We start from the raw sequence: 22439 nt of genomic DNA, 5'->3' as shown, positions 1-22439 counted from the left end.
GAAGTAGGTAAAAATGGCATTAACAGTATAGTATAAAGACTTTCCTAAATAAATGTATTAATCAGGTTATTTGTTTTTTTATTATTATTACTACTACAGGTTTGGAACAACATGAGGATCAGATTATTTATTTTTTTATTTATTTTTTTGCTTTGGATGAAGTTTTTATAGTTTTATTGTTTTTATTCAATGATATGTGCATGATTGTGATAAATGTAGGCAATTCCTTTGAAAATATGCTAGGTACATGGGATGTTGAACTCCTGAAGGGCTGCAGCCCAGCAGAATTTAGTTCCAGCCCTGCTTCAACACACTACCTTTAGATTAAGTTTGATCAGGTGTGTTTAATTAGTATAACTGCACTGTTACTCTGTAGATTGTGCAGTAAATAACTGTAAAATAGCCAGTGTTTTGCTGTAATAAAAGGAAACATTTATTATTTATTACCATATATTATTTTACTGTAAAAGGAGTAGACTTTGTATGAAATTGTGTAGTGCAAAGAATAAATTCCAGTAATTTACTTTATGTACTCATTACAGAAAATAACTGACAATAAATAGCAAATTACTGTTCAACCATTACTGTCCCATCTTCTCTGACGGTTTATGTTGCTATTTATAGAGACGTGCATTTTAAAGGCAGAAAATAATGATTTAGGCATCACCGCACACTCCCACAGGCTGTCTGTCTTATTCTAAACACAAAGGTGTTAGAAAGAGTTTTCAGAAAATGCTGGCCCTTTAAGGGAGCCAGGTGTTTGATTTGTTTACTGCTGAGTGTGCTCTATTCTCTGTCCATCAATTCAGATGTAGAGTCTGTTATGTTTTAGGCTTTAAATAAGAATCTACAACGAGTAAGTAAAATGTGTTCAAATCTTTTTGAGGGTTTCTAAAATAAGGCTGTGTTTTAAGTTGTATTGTTGTTATCTTGAACTGTGTACTTGAAAGCTACATTGTTAGCTAGTTAGCCTCTCCTCATATAACTTCTTACATTACTTTTGTTTAAGAATATGTATTTATTGGATATTGCACACTGCCATAATGTACAGATGCTAACAGTTGTATGTATCTTTCTGGCAACTAAGCCAAAACTAAATTCCATCATCTCAGTAAGGTAACATGTGCACATCATCACAGGGAATCACAAAAACATGATACACATAGCCATCCACACACAAAAGCTCCACTGTCCGGTCCCAGGTTGTGAGTTTGTTGCTAAGTATTTTTCAGAGCTGTGTTTCCACCTATGAATTTATATTACAAACAATAAAAAAGTTTGTTGTCATGAGATAATTATAACAATAAAAGATTGGATCCTTTGGTTTTTCGGTGTTGCCAACTTTATTTTTATTTTTTATCATTATTTTAAACTTTTTATTGAGATTTGACACAGTTTTTAATTATTTAAAACTTTAAAATTTAAAATAATTATGTTGTGTTTTTTGCTGTTCATTTGCTGATCTACCTTCCTGCAGATTTCAGTTGCTATCCATATCAAACACACCTAAACCAATTAATTAGGACCTGAACACCACTTGATAATTACAGGCAGGTGTGTTTGATATGGGTAGCAACAGAAATCTGCAGGATGGTAGATATCCAGGAACAGGATTGAGCACCCCTGCTATATACCATGGGGGTCAAACTCCAAGTTCCTGGAGAACTGCAGCGCAGCAGAGTTTAGTACCCACCCTGCTTCAACATTACCTGTAGATTTCTAACAAGCCTTAATTAGTTTGATCAGGTGTGTTTAATTAGAGTTACAGCTTAAAGTCCCGGTCACACTGCACTTTTCTCCCTATAGACTTCCATTCATACGCATGTGAGTACTGCAGACCTGGACTGATAACTCATGCGACAAATTTCATAATTCGCAGCATTGGAAAGATCAAGCTTGGAGAACGCTGACATGCGAAATCACATCATGTGATTGCTTGAGACCAATCAAAGATCAAAACATGACCTCTCTGGCTTGCTTTTTCAATCTCTAATTATTTTGTTTAATTTCACTACTCGCTTTGTTTAATTCCACTTCGCAGTGCAGTATGACAGAATTTTGCATGCTCAAACGTTAATGTGACCGCAGCCTTACTGTGCAGACCTGTAATATGCAAGACAATATTTATATCTGCTGATTCTTAATTTTGTCATACTTTTTCTGTTATTTATTTGTTTGGTGCCAAAACAATAAAATTAATTTGTCTGAAAAATGTTATGCCTTCTATTTTTTAATAACAGCTAAGAATACTGATTAATTTTAGTAACACTACAATAACTATATATGACATACTATCAATGTGTATGCAGTATAATGCTGTGATTTGTAAAACTACAATACAGTAATTAACTGTACAGTTTCCAGTTAGTTACCACTGCTGCTCTATTACAGTAATTAACTGGCAACACTGTTGCCAGCTATTCACTGTATTGGTTCAGTTACAGTAAATAACTGGCAACACTGTTGCCAGCCACTCACTGTAATGGTTCAGTTACAGTAATTAACTGGCAACACCGTTGCCAGTTACTTACTGTAACCGAACTTTTACAGTGATTGGCTGGCAACAGTGTTGCCAGTGTTCTACTGTAAAAAAAACCTGGTAAGGTCTAACAGTGCTGATGTCATTAAAATATCTCTGAAGGATATTCCCTTTCATATTTGTTTTTTAGCGAGTGACTAGGTACATGAAATAGTCCAGCATGGGTTGCTGATTGTCAGGACTGTGCATACAGGATTACAGCTGAACAACTGTAGAAATAAGTTGAGCCTTGTAGTGAGAAAGCCTTAAAAATATATCAAACAGCATCACAACTAATTTTTGGGGAGAGTTTCAAGAAAATAATCCTGTCCTTTCATTCAAAAACAAGTTCCAGTTCCAGCGTATTTAGTTGCCAGAAACTTCGAACAGGATTTGCTTTGTCAGATGAAACTACAGTAAAAGAGCCTTCCTTTTGGCACACATGGGTTCGGTGCACACAGTGATAAAAAGTACCCCATGTCTACACTTAAATACACTGCTGGATTTTTCAATGCTAAAGGGCCTGTTTTGTAGCTGGAGGCTCTGGATATCTTCTTTACCTAATGGATTCTATTAGATACCAAAAGAAAATCAAAAATCAAAACATGACCTTCTTTGATAGAATTCGTATAATAGGCTTTGTTTGGTTCTTCCATCAGGACGAGGCTTGAAAACATCAAAATCAACATCAAAATGGGTCACTGAGCACAAAAGTAGCAGAGATTGGTTATAAAAGAATGATCTCTTTCCAGGTTTTCTCCAAACACATCAGGCATTATAGCTGACTCTGAGCTGTTATTTTAAAAATGAAAGTTGCAAAAAGTATTGAATAAAAAGGAGCCAGTAATGTAAATTAGAGAAAAACATTCATTTTATGATGAGATCTTCAGAATCATGTGTCTTTTTTGATAGAAAGAAGGAAAGAAATAAAATGCAGATTCCTTTTTACATCAGCCTTTGATTATATTATTCAATTTAATTCAGCTTTATTTGTATAGCGCTTTTACAATGTAGATTGTGTAAAAGCAGCTTCACATAAATGGTCATAGTAAATTGGAACATTGTAGTTCAGTTTTTAATGTTTAAGTTCAGTTCAGTTTAGCTCAGTTCAGTGTGGTTTAAATTATTACTGAGAGTCCAAACACTGAAGAGCAAATTCATCGATTAGTAGCTCTACCGATCCCAAACCATGCAAGCTAGAGGCGACAGCGAAGAAGGAAAAAAAATCTCAGATTGGCAAGTGAAGAAAAAAAACCTTGTGAGAAACCAGCATTAATGGAAATTATGGAATCATGTATAGTGCAGTGGCGCAGTAGTGCTGTCACCTCACAGCAAGAAGGTCGTTGGGTTGTTGCTTCGAACCTCGGCTCAGTTGGCCTTTCTGTGTGGAGTTTGCATGTTCCCCCTGCCTTCGCGTGGGTTTCCTCCGGGTGCTCCAGTTTCCCCCACAGTCCAAAGACATGCGGTACAGGGGAATTGGGTAGGCTAAATTGACCGTAGTGTATGAGTGTGTGTGTGAATGTGTGTGTGGATGTTTCCCAGAGATGGGTTGCGGCTGGAAGGTCATCTGCTGCGCAAAAAACTTGCTGGATGAGTTGGCGGTTCATTCCGCTGTGGCGACCCTGGATTAATAAAGGGACTAAGCCGACAAGAAAATGAATTAATGAAAGTGAAACTAACTGGCAAAACACCTCATCTTTCAACTATGATTATTAATATGATCAGTGTTTGGATCTGTAATGCAATTTACTTAATCTGATTGCTTTTTTTTCAGTTAACTTGTAAAGTAACATTGGATAACTTTTTCAAAAATGTAACAGTTTCTCTCTTTTGAGTGACTGACAGCTCTCCAGTCCCTTTGTTGAGAGAAATTGGGAGTAAAATGTGTTGTGAATCATGTGTAAACATGACACTTGTAGCTCATGTTCTTAATCATTCAGAATCTGTGTTCAGTGAATGAAAACTTTGAAGAGCAAACTCAGAACTCTTCATGTAATCCAGAAGGCTGAAAGGTTTATTTGAGCTCAACTTGTATAGCTGTGAATTTACATTCCCTTCAGCCTGAGGTTTATTTACTACACATTTCACGTTTACCCCTACCAACCCTAACCCCCATAGCAAAATTTCTCTGGCCCAGATCTGGCCCACACCATCAGCATTTGCTTGGCCCACATGTTGCAGTGAATTACGTTACATGACTGGACCAAGTCTGGCTTCCATATAAGAGGCAAACATGGACCATATCTGGGCCAAGTCTCAGCCAAGTTAATAAACTAAAACTGGGCCTGAACTAGGCCAGGTATGTTGGTGTGTCACGACTGCAGTGTTTTTTAGAAATCCATGAAGCATTTCGCTTCATGGCTGTGCTTTTTCTTGAAACTGATAGAACTTTTTCTTTACTCAAAAATAATTAAAATGTAATTTAAAAGTAGGTCAAGATAGGGCGAACTTATGTGGCCCAAATATACATTTTAACATCTGGGCCAAATACTACATTTGATATCTGGCCCAAGTCTTCTGTGCCACCTGTAAGACGATGCCACCTCAGCCAAACCTGGGCCATGTTTGGCCCACATGCTGCATGCCAGTGCCGGACGAATGCCTGTTGTGCCAGCTTTATGCCAAATTTGGGCCAGAATTATTTGCTACCTGTGTTGTGTAAAAGGATCTTATGTTTGTCAAAAATATACATATTTTATATATAATTTCAGACAAACAAGCCTGGCCTGGATGAAAAAGTTACACAAAAGTAACAACACATAGTTACTTTCTTAAGTTAAGCAAGATTGTAATATATTACTTTTAAAAGTAACTCTCCTAAAACTTTACTCAAAATTATATTACATATAAAACACTTATACTGTAAATACTGTAAAGTATTTCATAAAAATTATACTTTTTATATACTAGTAATAATAATATTAATAGTTGTTTAAAATAAATTATTAAATTAATTATTTGTTTTAATTCAAATTAATTATTATTATTAATATTATTTATAATAACAGAATGATCTTTTTGCTTTGAACACTTGTGTAATTTTACTACAGAGCTGGGTCTGTGTTTCTGAGTAATATTTTTTAAATGCTACAAAGACACTAAAGATACATGGCAGCTAAAAATGTAGCATATCTTGGAGTGTTCCTCAAACTAAACTTAAAGAGGTCACTTAAGGTTTACCCACTTACATACGACGTTGTATGGTGCTGTCATCCCTGCAGGGGGTGCTAAATTGTTTAATATGGATAGTAAAATGGTAAGGAACTTTCTACTTAAGCCCTGTCTAGTTGAAATTTCCTACAAAAATTTCCTTGCAAACTTGTGATGAAAATTTCTAATTAAATAGGTTTACTGAGTGACTTAGATGTAAAAATAAAAATAAAAAATAAAAAAAAGCTGTGATAAAATATAGCTAAGACAGGTCCAGACCAACTTTATGAAAATATAATCTAAAAAGGTTTACTCTTCCACAGTCCCTTTAAGTCATTTTACTCTATTGCCATCTTTGAAACACCTCTTGGGCAGTATGCTTAGGCATTCTGTTTGAATGGGGACATCAAATTCTCCAAAATTGCTTGCCAAGCTTACAGTTAAACTTCACATAAAGAAATTACTATAAAATTAAACAACAAGTACGTCTTTAGTTTCATCTCTAAACATTTGAATCACACAAAATCTGCAGAAATTTAAGTCTGGTTTAAGCCCCTGCCCCAGAGTCTTGTCAGTCGATCGCTGATTGGCTCCTGTAATAGATGGTGGGGCTTGGTTCGCCATACTAAACGTTACACTTTTCCCCATTCAAAACTATACGGGTGTATCATCTTGTGTATTCTATAGTCTTTGACTTAACTAAGAAAGTGTCAGGAAACACATATTAGAAATAAGGTCCAACTTAACAATGACGTAGCCTTAAGAAGGTCTCGAAAAACACAGCGAGTCATTTGAGAAGTTTTGACACATCAGATTCTGATCTTGCATTTTAGATTAGCGTGAAGCAGGTTTTTTCCACCTGTGCATTTTCCAGAAGTTTGCTTCAAAAGGAATATGAGATGAGAGACAGTAACAACAGTCCGGCTGACCTTTGCAAACACCCACGTCTGTGATATTTCTTTTGAATGAAACATCACACCCTTTTTTGAATCAGACAGCGAAAGGTCAAAACATTACTAAGAGAACAGCCATGTGGGAACAGCAAACAGATGTACTTGATCTTTTAGAAGTTTTTGAAGATTTCTTTTTTCAACATTAGGGCAAACAGCAGCACGCTCTTTCATTTCAGGATGTATTATTCATTTAGATTAATGAATACTTTGGGGGTTTGCGTCAACCTTTCTGGCCAACTTCTTATCAAAGTAATGTGGTGGGCCTTGTACTACATTGTTATGCTTGCATTAAGCTGCATTTTCAGTATTTCTAACAAACAAAGGACCTGAATTCATTCATTTTCAATAGAGAGTACAGGAGCACTGTAGAGCTCTAATCTTCTGTGTGAGCGTGTGTGCAGTATTTTTGGATCTGCTTAAAATGTTTTTAGGTTGCAGATGGAAGGAAACTGTTAAACATAATATGTTCCGTTTATTAACCAAAGCTAACAAAATTGAGAATTACCAAAAAAATAAAAATGAGAGTAAACAAAATCATTCTTTAAACACTATTTCTGTGAGATTAAAATATTCTAAAGCAAGGGTGCCCAAACTTTTTTGAAAGGTAAATATACCAAACTACTGTGTATTACATTAAAGTTACTATTGATAATTTCCTAATTTTTTTATAAGACTTAAATGTAAATAGAAAACCTACTTTAACTTACTTTAAATCATATTAACTAATGCAGAATAAGATTTAAAATGACAACCTATTGCAATAAAAACATAAACAATCACAATTTGAATACAATGGAGTTCAATGATAAATACACTGGTCAATACTGTATACGAGTACATACTGATTCATTTACACCATTTAACTGAAAAATTTAATTTTTGTTAGCTTTTAACAATAAAACAAGCAAACAAGGTTACTTTAGTTTGAAATGATCTCTAAACCATGCCCATCATTCTTCCTCTCATCTCAAATGGGATGGCGCACCAAATCAAAGATTTCTGTGGGCCAACTTTGGCCCGTGATGGGCCTTAGTTTGGGCATCCTTGTTTTAAAGTAATTATATACTGCCTCTATACTCATAATAACTATCTGTGATTGTCATATCTATTGCACAATAAAAAAAAATTTTATATAAAAATTCTCTGATAACCGATAAAGCTGTGTGCCCCCTTTAGAGGCTGAGTAAATAATGAGTTCCAAATTCTTACAATTTTACTTCAAATATATTGATGTCAATGAGTGACAACACTTATGTACCTTAAAATGATGTGAAACCTGATCCAAAAATTGTCAGTTTAAATGACAGAGAAAAGAGGAACTGATAGCATTCAGAGCACTCAAGTTCAAACAGTAGTGCTTTTAGATTATACTATTATTATTATTTTTATTTTTATAGTGGATTCATTCATTCATTCATTCATTCTTTTTTTTTCGGCTTAGTCACTTTATTAATTAGGGGTCGCCACAGCGGAATGAACCGCTAACTTATCCAGCATATGTTTTATGTAGCGGATGCCTTTCCAGCTGCAACCCATCTCTGGGAAACTTCCATACACATTTATTCGCACTCGTAAACTACGGCTAATTTAGCCTACCCAATTTACCTGTATCGCATGTCTTTGGACTGTGGGGGAAACCAGAGCACCCGGAGGAAACCCACGCAAACACAGGGAGAACATGCAAACTCCACACAGAAATACCAAGTGCAACAGCCGAGGCTCGAACCAGCGATCTTTTTGCTGTGAGGCGACAGCACTACATACTGCGCCACCATGTCACCTTTTGTAGTGTATATTCTATAAATTAATCAATCCTTTTACCATTTCACTTACACTACTGGTCAAAAGTTTGGGGTCAGGTTTTTTTATATATATATATATATATATATATATATATATATATATATATAAAATTATTCTGTTTAAGGCGGCATATATTAAATGTAAAAGAAAATGTTCAATTGTAAAATACTACAGTAATAATACTTATTTATTATTTATTGTATGTAGTTTCAAATTAAATTATTAGTCCAGTCATTATTGCTTTTATTACCATTACCATTAATAATAGTAATAATAATAACAATACTAATTAATATTAGAGAGATTTCTGAAAGATTATGTGACTCTGATGAGCCGGAGTAATGAAGTTGATAATTCATCATTAAATTCACTGGAATAAATTATTAAATTAAGTTATAAACTGCTTTTGAACAGTTATTTTAAAGAGCAATAACATTTCACAATTTGTACTGTGTTGTTTATTAAATAAATGCAGCCATGGTGAGCACGATAAGCTTATTTTAAAACATTTAAAAATCATACCGACCCCAAACTTTTGACCAGTAATGTATCTTTACCTCCTTTTTTTTGCATTAAAATGTATCATTAATTAAGTTAATTACCAAAATCAAGTGTTGACAGTTTTCATTTACACACTGGTTTATTAATGCAATTATTTATTTATCAGGATGCTATAACTATCCAAAGCAACATCAGTTTGTTTAAATAGTAAGTAAATAATTTTTACTTAAAATTCCGCCTCGAATCCCTCATGTCATTTAAATCCCCTATACCCTCACGCTCTCACTTCTCCCCTATCTTTCATCTCTTTTCTCCTTCGTTCTCCTGCGTGTGTTGTCTGTGTCTCTATAATTTATTCTCTCCATGGGGCTGCATCTATAACTCAGGTGGTTCAGTCAGAGCAGTGGACGCCCCGGGGGGAATCTGGCCATTGGTTCCCAGGCCGAGAGTCCCATCTCTGGGTGGCCGCGGTGCAGCAGGCCCCCTGTCAGACCAGCGGCTCTTTGGATGGAGATTAATTATAGGCTCACAGCAGGGCTCATTAGCACTAGCCACGTCAAAATGCGGCCGAAGCACCACGGGGAACAGTCTCTCTCTTTCTCTCTTTCTCAGAATCATCCCTGCTGCCCATTAGTTTTCAAGGTAAACAGGTTGAAAGCAATTTAATTCGGTTACATTATCCTGTTGACGCTCCATGTCACATTAGCAGCGGCACAAATACAAGGTCTCGTGAGAATAAGCACTGAATGAGGGTTTCCCCAGGTTGATTTACCCTAGTGAATCTGGATCCAAGATTGTGTCATTGGTTTGGCAAAGCAGAATGAGGGGTGGCAATTTGGCTTGCTGTGTAAAACTGGTCATAGCAATTATAAAGGATCAGTGTGAAGTGTTATACAAATAAAGTGAGCCTGTTTTTATATCGCAATGGAGCTCACACTCAAAGCGCTGCACATCCTGGTGATTCTCCTACTACCTTTTCTAAAGTTCTAAAGCATGAAAAACTCCAATCACATAAATCAACTCACCAAACACAACAACAAATGAGAGACTTCTTTTTTAAGAAACATATTGGGCTCTATTTTGACGGTCCATGCGCAGAACACAAAACGTAGGGCGCAAACGCTTTTAGGGCGTGTCAGAACGCATTTTTGCTAATTTAAGGACGGGAAAATCCGCTTTGCGCCATAGCGCATGGTCTACAAGGGTTGAGTTTATTTTCTTAATGAGTTATAGGTGTGTTTTAAAAATAAACCAATTAGAGTCTCATCTCCCATTCCCTTTAAGAGCCAGCTGCGTCGCGCCATAAGCGCATTCACTATTTATAGGACGTAAAGTAAGTCTAAGTAGAAAATCTGAGCATTTCACTAGCAAACAGTTAACAGTTAACAGTTTTTTTAACAGAAAACTGTTAAATAGAGCATCTACTGAGTGAGAATGAGAGATAAAAGATCTACTTTCACTTTCGCTCTTGGATAGGGAAACCTTTACGCACAGACATCAATTAGTCAATTCGTTTCAAAACTATTTCTAAATTCAGTTATAATTTCCAGCAAACGAATAAATGAACAACAATAATGAAGTGTGTTCAAAAACTCTTCAAAAACTCTTAACCCTTCAAAAGAGTTATATCCTAAAACACATGATGTGCCCCTTATGGTCTAAAACCTGACATTATTTTAAATATTTGATCCACTACTGGTCGTTTCTGTTTGCTGTATAAGATTTGCTTGTTTTGTTGATTCTGCAGTGTCAGAATAATGTGTTTTCATGACGCATCATCGATCGGCCATGTTGGCGAGCTGAATACAAACAATGTCATTTACATTAACCAAAAAAAAAAAAAAACTTGCATATTTTGCTGATTTCTGTTGAAAATAGTTAATTATTGTCATCATAGACAATTAAATTCAGTGTATTAAAATATTATACCTTTCCCTGTTTACAAAGTCCAATAGTTGCTTTTTCTGTGGTTTAAAACGCATAATTTCAGCAAAACAACATTTTTTAGAAATAGATCTCCTTGCAATCCATAGCTGCGTCCGAAATTGCCTAATACTCAGTAGGTACTGCATTTGAATCAATCATTTTGTCATCATCGCGTGACCTAACCCTGTCAGTTGCATCGCTTTACTCCCATTCATGAATTCTCTTGAGGTGCTTCTTGGGATAGCGTAGCATCCATTCGATATGTTCTTCAGAATCTTGCCGGAAGTAATAGGTCATCTTGGTACTTCTCGCATACTGTTTTTCAAATTCAATGAATTTGAACATACTATACATTGCATACTGTTTTTAGCATACTATATAGTATGGAAGTATGGGATTTCAGATGCAGCCCATGCTGTTGTTTACATCCAGTATCTCCATAATGGCCGCCCTCTTTTGGAAAGCAGCAGCTCATTTGCATTTAAAGGCATATACACAAAAACAGTGTGTTTTTACTTATACCCAAATTGAGGCAAATTTGGAAAGGTCTAATAAATGATCCGTGGTGTATATTGACCTGAAAATATTCAGACACATTCTGGAGATGCCAGAGATTTACTCAACATCTTTCGAAAAGTGGCATAATTTGTCCCCTTTTTTAAAAAAAATCACTTCAGTTCAATTTACTCTACCTCTTTCTCTCCTCCGCTCTCACTATTCTCTGCTTTGGGGTGGCAAAGCTCATCTAAAGGGGGGCATACATCTGTCTACACCCTTGTGCCTGTGAGCTGTCTGATTAAACATGCTTACATTTATCAGTCGCTGCATCAGTGAAACAAATTACAGCTGAAATTCCTCAGACAAATGCTATTGTGTTGTCGCCTGCATTTGTTTTTGTGAAGCTGATTTGTATTCAGGGTGGCGTGCGGTGATGAGAGCCCCGTCTTCACCACACAGAGGAGACGTAGAGAGCAGCCGTATCTTCAAGCACAAAAAAGTAATTTAGCGGAAATAATTCTTTTTAATACTGAGGCGGAGATGCCTGATGCTAATTAGGAGTGCCAGTGAATCAGCAGTAACGGGGTAATTAAAGCTGTCAACAAACTCCCTCTTTCTCTCTCTCAACAGGTGCAGGGTTAAGGCATACCAGCAAGAAATAAAGACTTAAATATATATAGATATTAGTTAATTGAAAAAATAAAAAAGTCTATATCTAAGAGCCACATCAAAACATTTAGAAACCTTGTTATTCAAATAAAAGACAACAAAAATATTACATCTAAAGACTTAAATTAAGATTATTTACTTAATATTATATTATATTATATTATATTATATTATATTATATTATACTTAAGATAATATACTTCAGAATATATTATATTATTTTATAATTTATTATATTATATTATATTATATTATATTATATTATATTATATTATATTATATTATATTATATTATATTATATTATATTACATTTATTATATTATATATATTATATTATATTATATTATATTATATTTATTATATTATATTATATTATATTATATTATATTATATTATATTATATTATATTATATTATATTATATTATATTATATTATATTTATTATATATATTATATTATATTATATTTATTATATTTATTATATTATATTATATTATATTACATTACATTACATAATATCCAAAATGAATTATACATAAATATACATCACAGAAATATATTGCATTTTATACAAATTAAAATAAAAACATATTTTAAAATTAAAATATTTCACAACATTACTGTTACCAAATACAGGACTTATTTCAAGAAAAGACTACAAATGGTAAAAGGTTTTTTGCTATATGTTACGCAAGTTACTTTTTAACTTGCTTAATTGATTTTGAAAAAAAACATTGCGGAATAAAATTTCCTTAGTCAGGTTGAATTCCACACTCAATGATAGAGCGTGCTGCAAGGGAAAAGACAGTCGATTCGCACTCAGGTCTCTTTTTTCACAGCAGATGAGTCAGTGACTTCAGTTCACAATCTCCAGATAAAACAAGTCATTCGACTAAACCAAAAAAAAAAAAGGTTATTGCTTTTATTGTTGAGATGCAGCCACTGTCAGCGTTACTGTAGAAGCGAATATGTTTTGCAATATAGTACTTTTTTTTCTTTTGGGAAACGATTTACACATTTGTTAGGACCACGTGAAAAAAATGTATTCATGTATAAAGCTCAAAGATTTATTTTGATTTGAGAATTTTTCTTATCGTCTTACGGTTCATTTTGTTAAAGGTTTAAAATCTGTTTTTGCCTTAATAAATTATTTCTTGTTTACTTAACTAATGACACAAAACATTCAAAAGTAGCAAACACTGCTGTCATTAATCAGTATGTACAGCGTGTATAGCTCCAGGTTCAGAAAATTCTCAAAATATAATTTTATCCAACATTTTTTAAAGAGAAATGAAGGTGTAGGTTATATAGATGACTTAAATACAGAGCTTATCGATAAAAAAGTTGAAAAAACACCTGCAAGTTCTGAAAGAGATCAAACCTCAGCCAGGGGGGTAGGGAGGGTAGTAACTTAACTACTGTTATGCACTACACTACTTTCAAAAGTAAAATTGCCCAACACTGGATATTACATAGAATTAATTATGTAAAAAATAATACATTTTTATGTAGAAAATCAAATATATATTCTCATTATAAAAGGTAACAGCTGCTGATATAACAGCTGCTGAGGTTAGAGTAAATGATGTACTTTGATAACTCGAATATGGTCAGTGATTAAATATTTAGTCGACAGATGGCGCCATAGCCCACTATAGGGAAATATAAATGATACGCATTTTATACCAGCAGCAATAAAGGGCATTTTTACATAGTCTTGTTTCTCTGTCATTCCGTATTATTTATGATGTGTTCACATCTGTCTTTGTTTCAGTTGGATCATTATCCCGCCGTCACCTACAGCCTGCCCGAAGCCTCAGACACTCAGTTTACCCTGGTCAAGTCACTCTTCCTGGGTAAAGTCTTTGGTAAGTGCCCTGTGTTTCTTCGCAAAGCTTCCCTCAGCCTTGAGTTACCGTGTGCCCTCAAATCAATCCAAAATAACGAGCTTGTTTCCTCCTCAGTTGTGTTCATTGAATAATTTCTGGGTTTTACGCGTCTGATCTTTAAACCATTTGTGTTCATTAAGGAAGTGATCAAATTAAAACATTTGAAAATCAAAAAAAAAAGCTTGTGAGATGAATGTATGCTGACAGAATTTTTAAAAATACATTTATTTTTTATTTATATAAAAGCTGTGTTACCTGATTGTGGCCACTAGGTGGTGGTGGTAGACAATTCTATGGTAATATGATTTGATTGTGGCATTAATAAATTGATTTATCATGTGTTTTTTATTATATTCTTTGTTATGCTTTTATGATGTACGAATTTAACATTCTTCTGGTGCAGAAAATTTGTTTTTATCATAAGATTTTTACAAATGATTGATGATAAGTGCATATTAGGGTGCATATTGAAGGTGCATCTTATATATTTTTTTCTCATTTATTTACCTGAGTTATTTATATTAAATAACATGAAGAAACACACAAAGCTAACATTATTTTTTACATGCATTTAGTAGTATTATTTAACGTTATATCCATCAAATACAAAATCTCCCTAATACATTTCCTTTTGAAGTTCTGTATGGGAAAATTAGTAAATTCCATTTTGAACTAATATGAACATGCACAGTTCTATCACCCAACATTAAGAAAGTCAGGATTTAAAATAAACAATTTTTCCATATTAGGTAAATTTGTTTTGTCAGCAATTAAACTTTAAGCTTTATTTTATATTTTAAAAAGCCCAAAATAATGGGGCAAAGACATTTGATTACTTTGTTATATTACTTTGTAATAATATCCTCATTAATATAATAATGTTTATTATTAATATTAATATTATTATTGTGAATATTATGATTTCAAAATCATACAAAATATTCCAAACACAGTTGATATTATTTAACAATATCAATAATATTAATTTTCAATAATAATAATATGCGTTTTGCTTAATATACAGTTATATCAAAACAAAACTTAAGAATTACTGATAATATTCTCAGTTTTTTTAGTGTAAATGTTTTAAACAAAGGTTAAAGGTGGTATCGAATAAACTTTTCACTTTTGTCTGTTTGTTTGTGTTTAGTTATAGGTTTGTGCTTTTTCTGCCAGATCAGACAAGTCGAGAAGAACATATAAAGCTAGTTTTTTATAATCTTTGTATTTATGTTACATAATTGACCTGTTTGAATTTATTGACAGTTTAGACAGAACTAGCTATAATAATTAGGTATTTACACATAATCAGAAAAGACAACACCGAAATTGATTAATGTTGACATATGAGACTGTTTTATTGTACTCCAAAATAATCTCCTCCCACTCATAAACTGTGGCAGTTTGTTGAAGTCAGAATTATTATTATAATTATTATAATTATTATTATTTTCATGTCTAAAAATGAATGGAAGTGAATGAGACCAGAAGTCTCGTGCCAAAAAGATATAAATAGCTGCGCCCGCTCGTCTGCAAAGAATAAGGTGAATACAGCTTAAAGTGACATTTAGAGGCTTAACTAGGTTAATTAGGTTAACTAGGCAGGTTAGGGTAATTAGGCAAGTTATTGTATAACGATGGTTTGTTCTGTAGACTAGCGAAAAATATATAACTTAAAGGGGCTAATAATTTTGACCTTAAAATGTTTTTAAAAAAATTTGAAACTGCTTTTATTCTAGCCAAAATAAAACATACAAGACTTTCTTCAGAAGAAAAAATATAATCAGACATACTGTGAACATTTTCTTACTCTGTTAAACATTATTTGGGAAAATTTTAAAAATGAATAAAAAATTCAAAACGAGGCTAATAATTCTGATTTCAACTATGTTGTGAAAAGGGCTGCACGGTGGCACCGTGGGTAGCGAGTTTGCCTCACAGCAAGAAGGTCACTGGTTCGAGCCTTGGCTGGGTCAGTTGGTGTTTCTTTGTGGAGTTTGCATGTTCTCCCCGTGTTCGTGTGGATTTTCTCAGGGAGCTCCGTGGTTTCCCCCTCAAGTCCAAAGACATGTGGTACTGGTGAATTGGGTAGGCTAAAATTGTCTGTAGTGTGTGAGTGTATATAAATGTTTCCCAGTGATGGGTTGCAGCTAAAAGGGTATCCGCTGCATAAAACATATGCTGAATGGGTGGTTCATTCCGCTGTGGCGACCCCAGATCAATAAAGCGACTAAGCTGAAAAGAAAATGAATGAATGAATGAATGAATGTTAAAAAAGAAACAATATTCCTGACTTTCTGTTTACTCTGGGCACAATGACAGTCAGGAACATAATTTCTTTCTTCAAGTTCTCAGTGTCCTTGCATGTCCTCTAAGATGTCAGTAGCTTTAAGACAATCGTTTAAAGGTCTCTTACTCAAAGGCATATAACAGAAATGCTCTTTCTTCAATGAATACCGATGAGGCTTCAAGCAGATCCTGTTATGTTCAATTCAGCTCTGCCTGCTGATGCGCCAAAAACAGCAAAGTGACCCGCTGTTGTTTCCAATGACAGGAGACAGTTTAGGTGAACATTTCATGTGTTAATTGCTTTTTTATTGCCAGTGTGTGAGCAGCTTGTAACAAAGCAAAAACCAAGATCTTCCCAGACTTTTTAGGTTTGACTATAAAATGTAGACAATTTTTTGGTAGTAAAAAAACTGCTTAAGTTAAGGCTCATGCACAGTTAGATCATTTTTGATATTGCTTGTTGTCAGTGTTTTTCGAGACGTTTTTCATATGTATTCATTCCCAAGAGGCAATGAGCTAAGTGAACATGCAAAATCACTCCCTAATGTTAAAGGGGCCATGACACCCCCCATTTTCGGTTCAGGTCTACCTCAGAATTTTTTCAAAAGATGCATCTGGGCGTGGAGCTCTGTTAGCAAAAGGCAGGAGTGGGCATGGCCAGCAGAGCAAGGTAGAAGGAGGGGAGTGAACAACTGTTGTGTTGTCAGTTAGCTTACAAAATGAGACACAAATCGTGAGGAGACGCATGATTTTATAGTTTACAAAGTTAAAATTCAAAGAAATAAACAGTAGTTTAATGTCCTGCTACATTTGCTATTCATAATTTCATATACACACAACCACAATTTATATTATTATAAAGATAATCGTTTTCATATAAACAATATAAATGAGGACTTTCACCTCAATCCCCGGGTCTGAATGCAGATTCAGTGCAGCAGGTCTCTTTCCCTGTCTACTTTAACCATTAGCCCTGTTGGTAATCTAGAGGATTTAGGCAAACACTGCAGCACGGCGATGTGACTAAATGTGAACAAACTCCTGATAAAAGACAACGTCCACCATTCTCCAATTCTCGTACTGCTCTCCCGACAAAAATGCTTGCTGCACACACACAGCTTTGCTGTATCGGCCCTGACAAGATCACTTGGAAAAACATTCAACAAACCCCGTGGATCATGGAAACAAACACATACAACCCTTCATGAACGCCTAAATACTGTGTGCCATGAAAGCACGCGCAGTCATGAATAATTAAGAAGCCGGCTCTTCTCATAGAATAAGAAAACTCCGCTATGAATGTTAATGAGATTTTGATCCCGCCTCAAAAATCATTTTAAACCCGGAAGCTAAAATTAGCTGACAAAAGCTTCAAATTATCCAGTTTCCACCACTATTAAAGCTAACAGGTGCTAACATAGTCCTAACTGATGTTCAACACACACAAATCTTTTAACATCTTTAAAAAGTACTTGAGGGTTTTGTGAACCTTTAAATGCCCCTTTAAGGGATAGCTCTACAAAAAAAAATACATTTACTCACTATTTACTTATGCTCAACTGATTCCAAACCTTAATTAGTTTCTTTCTTTGTTTGTACACAAAAGAAGATATTTTGCAGAACCTGAAGATCTGTAACCATTGAATTACATGGTAGGAGTGAATGGTTACATCAAGCTTTCTTCAAAATATTGTGCGTGTGTAGTGATTTTGGTGGTTTATAAGGACAGTTTTTTGTAAAATGACATGGGTATGACACTCTATATGGATATGTAATAATAATAATAATAATTCTTTACATTTATATAGCGCTTTTCTGGACACTCAAAGTGCTTTACACATTTTTGGGGGGAATCTCTTCTATCACCACCAGTGTGCAGCATCTACCTGGTTGACACAACGGCAGCCAGGATGCCAGGGTTAAAACCCTACTCTTTTTCTAAGGACATCCTGGGATTTTTAATGACCACAGAGAGTCAGGACCTCAATTTAACATCTCATCCAAAAGACGGCGCTCACTGAGCAGTATAAAGTCTCCATCAATATACTGGGGCGTAAGGTCCAACACAGACTGCAGGTTGGGCATCCCCTGCTGGTCTCATTAACACCACTGCCGGCAGCAACATGGCTTTTCCATGTGGTCTCCCATTCAGTAATTGACCAGGCACAGCCCTGCTTAGCTTTAGTGTGCAACCATGTGAGATAGCAGAGAGCTAGCTGCTAACAGAGTCTTAGGGTGCTTTCACACCTGCCTTATTTAGTTCGATTGAATCGCACTAGAGTTCGTTTTCCCTTTTGGTGCGGTTCGTTTGGGCAGATGAGAATGCAGTAATCGTACTCGAGTGCGCACCAAAAGCGGACCAAATAAGCGTACCGAGACCTGCTTAAAGAGGTGGTCTCGGTACGCTTTGAAACGAACCCTGGAGTGGTTCGTTTGTGGTGAGAATATGATCCGTACTAAAACGGGTCCAACCGCATAAAGTACTGCAAGTTTTGGACTAATTCAGCTGCCGTAGGCCGATGCGCTGTGCATTATGGGATATGGAGGAAAAATATTTGTTGACAGCGCTTTACCAACAGAGAGAGAGAGGGGAAAACATTACCTGATGGGTCGTTGGTAATATTTCCGCAAGATAGCCATGTTGCATGTTCCAGCCGCGGCCGCGCTTCATTTTCGTAATGTATAGTTTGTCTAAAGCAGGGATACAATCAGCCAGCACAGTTGTCCCTCCAGAGTAAAAGGTTTTGTTTACCTGCGGGCGTTCACTGGCATTTTCCTGCACGTGAATTCTGACCAATCAAACAGCAGTTTAGGAAATATGTTTAACAACATCTGGCCAATGAGAGATGTGGATTTTGTCAGATGACTGCATTTTGGTTCGTTTCAACTGGTTCGGACCAAAGCCAGCAGTGTGGTGTGAAAACGACCCAAAGACGGTAGAAAATGCAACAATGTATCATTTATTGCCCTTGGTGCGGACCAAATGAAGCGAACTACAGATGTAAAAGCACCCTTAGTTGTACTCTGTTATGGTGGTTTACGAGGGCATGCCTGATGGCCTTTTAATTTCAGAATGCTTTAAAAACATACATCAAGGTCTTTTGACATTCAAATTTTGTCACAGGTTTCTTGTGAGGGTTGAGTTCAGGGACAGGTTATATTATCTGGATGCAGCCTTTATGATGCAAGCTGAGACAGTGATGCAATGTCAGACACAATGCACTCAATGGAGCTAGTGACGTCACTTTGAGGGGTAGGGTTAGGTGTGTGGTTAGGTGAGTGCATTAAAAAGCTTTGCATGCAGCTCATATTGCATCTGCTCCAGACCCCTCTTAGGATAGGGGTAGGTTAGGGCCATATAATAAGCAGTATTTACGTGCATAAAATCCATTAAACCTAAAAAAAAAAAAAAGTCCCTGTGAACCAATACCAAGGTATTGTATTATGTATGTGTGTGTGTGTGCTTTCTGGTATTCCTGCCAGATTTAGGGTTTTGTGTTTTGCTTTAAGAGAAACTTTTATCAGGTATAGAATTTCACTACTTCTGTTACTTGTGCAAAGTTTTTGCAAAGTTTTAGTTCTTTTTGAACATGTTTCAAGCATACAGTAAATCATTTAACGGAATAAACAGTTCAAAGTGGGTCTTCATGCAACTTTACTCAGACCCTAATAATAGGACAAAGGTGTAAAAAATTAAGGATCTCTTAGCTGAATCTGCTGGCCTGACCAGTCATATAAAGTCTGATACTCCTCCTGTCCGCATCCCAATAATTTTCAGGTCCATCAGAGCGTGCAGTCTTCACGTTTCCAGAGTCTCTGGAGCGTCTGCCTCAGTTCATGCTGAAATCATGAGCTGTGTCTACTCTACCTTCCTCATCAATGATTTATGGCTTGAGACCCCATTCACATGAATAACACACACTCTTTCAGCATGTCCTGCTTTAGGCAATGTCCATGGTTGACCTGCACACTGTTTGTCATGGAATATTTACCTTACTGTATCTAGGAAGAGCAGCCGTGGAGCCATTATGCTGTTGACAGTAGCTAGAGGTGTTTTATATTATAAATGTTGTAAAAGGGTCTGGGGAAACAAAATTGCCAAAATAGTAGTCAACAATTCCCTAAAAACAACTTCAAAGTTGTTACCATGTCTCTGGATTTACCAGTAATAGGTTGGTGTTTTAAAAAAAGTGTTAGTTTTTAAGTCAAAAATGTATATACATATTTTCCGAAAACACACTAAACACTATTACATTTAATTGTTTAAGGTTTTTTATTGTTTCTTTATTTGTTTCTATTATTGAATTATTATTATTAGATTATTCAATTATTAGATTATTCTTTAATTTATTTAATACTATATATATCTATATATATCTATATATATATATATATATATATACACACACACACACATATACATATATATATATATATATATATATATATATATATATATATATATATATATATATATATATATATATATATATATATATATATATATATATATATATATATATACACACACACACACACACACACACATATATTTATATATATATACATGTATATATACTCACCAGCCACTTATTAGGTACACCTGTCCAACTGTTTATTATTATTATCTAATCAGTCAATCACATGGCAGCAACTCAGTGCATTTAGGCATGTAGACGTGGTCAAGATGATCTGCTGCAGTTTAAACCGAGCATCAGAATGGAAAAGAACAGTGATTTAAGTGACTTTGAACGTGGCATGGTTGTTGTTGCCAGACGGGCTGGCTGAGTATTTTAGAAACTGCTGATCTACCGAGATTTTCATGCACAACCATCTCTAGGGTTTGCAGAGAATGGTTCGAAAAAGAGAAAGGTCTAGTGAGCGACAGTTCAGTGGGTGCAAACACCTTGTCGATGCCAGAGATAATTGGAGAATGGCTAGACGGGACTATAAAGGCAACAGTAACTCAAATAAGCACTCGTTACAACCGAGGTATGCAGAAGAGCATCTCTGACGCACAACGCATCCATCCTTGAGGTGGATAGGCTACAGCAGTAGAAGACCACACTGGGAGCCAATCCTGTCAGCTAAGAACAGAAAATTGAGGCTACAATACACACATGCTCACCAAAATTAAACAATAGAAGATTGGAAAAACGTTGCCTGGTCTGATGAGTCTCGATTTGGGTTGCAACTTTCAGATGGTAGGGTCAGAAATTGGCATCAACAACATGAAAGCATGGATCCATCTTGCCTTGTATCAATGGTTCAGGCTGCTGGTGGTGGTGTAATGGTGTGGGGGATATTTTCTTGGCACACTTTGGGCTCAATAGTACCAATTGAGCATCGTATCAATGCCACAGGGTACCTCAGTATTGATGCTGACCATGTTCATTCCTTGATGACCACAGTGTACCCATCATCTGATGCCTACTTCCAGCAGGATAACACACCATGTCATAAAGTGTGAATCCTCTCGGATTGTTTTTTTTTTTTTTAACATGACAAGGAGTTTACTGTTCTCAAATGGCCTCCACAGTCACCAATACTCAATCGAATAAAGCACCTTCATAGATGTGTAGCTGACAAATCTGCAGCAACTGGGTGATGCTATCATATCAATATGGACCAAAATCTCTGTGGAATGTTTCCATTACCTTGTTAAGTCCATGCCACTAATGATTAAGGCAGTTCTGAAGGCAAACGAGGGTCCAACCTGGTACTAGTAAGGTGTACCTAATAAAGTGGCCGGTGAGGGTTTATATATATATATATATATATATATATATATATATATATATATATATATATATATATATATATATATATATAATTTAGATGCAAACAATCAAGCATTTAATCATATCATGTTTACATTTATTTAAGATTAAATCTCTTTATTCTGTTGTTAAATTCAGGTCATTTTAATGCGGTAAATTGTTTAAGATATCACAAAATATGTAACTTTAAGTTGTATATTGTTCTTTTTATCCTTATAAATAAATATATATTTATTATATAAATATATCTACATAAATAAATAAATATAACAAATAAATATATCTACAATAATATTGAATATTTATGGCAAATTAGACATTGTAGGCTTGAGTTACAACTAGCGCTGGGCCGATAAACAATATTATATTGAATCGCGATAAAATTTATGTCAACAATAATAAGCTCTGAACTTTTTACTCTATATTGACTAAGAGCCAATCACACAGCAGAAATGTGCAACA

The 22439-nt window shown here is 35.1% G+C and overlaps 1 protein-coding gene across 4 annotated transcripts in view; it reads left to right on the top strand.

Moving 5' to 3' along the window:
• cntnap2a (contactin associated protein 2a) overlaps window positions 1–22439 on the top strand; it is a 760628-nt gene that overhangs the window by 702034 nt on the left and 36155 nt on the right. For all 4 annotated transcript variants that reach the window (XR_012399148.1, XM_009297353.4, XM_068217086.1 and 1 more), the window contains 1 exon segment: window positions 13794–13887. Coding sequence is in view for 3 of the 4 variants with exons in the window: in XM_009297353.4 (XP_009295628.1) it covers window positions 13794–13887 (94 nt within the window). In the remaining variant the exon portion in view is untranslated.

This window comes from Danio rerio, chromosome 24 (assembly GCF_049306965.1).
Source record: "Danio rerio strain Tuebingen ecotype United States chromosome 24, GRCz12tu, whole genome shotgun sequence".
Lineage (NCBI taxonomy): Eukaryota > Metazoa > Chordata > Actinopteri > Cypriniformes > Danionidae > Danio > Danio rerio.
This window is presented reverse-complemented; position numbering and strand designations above follow the sequence as displayed.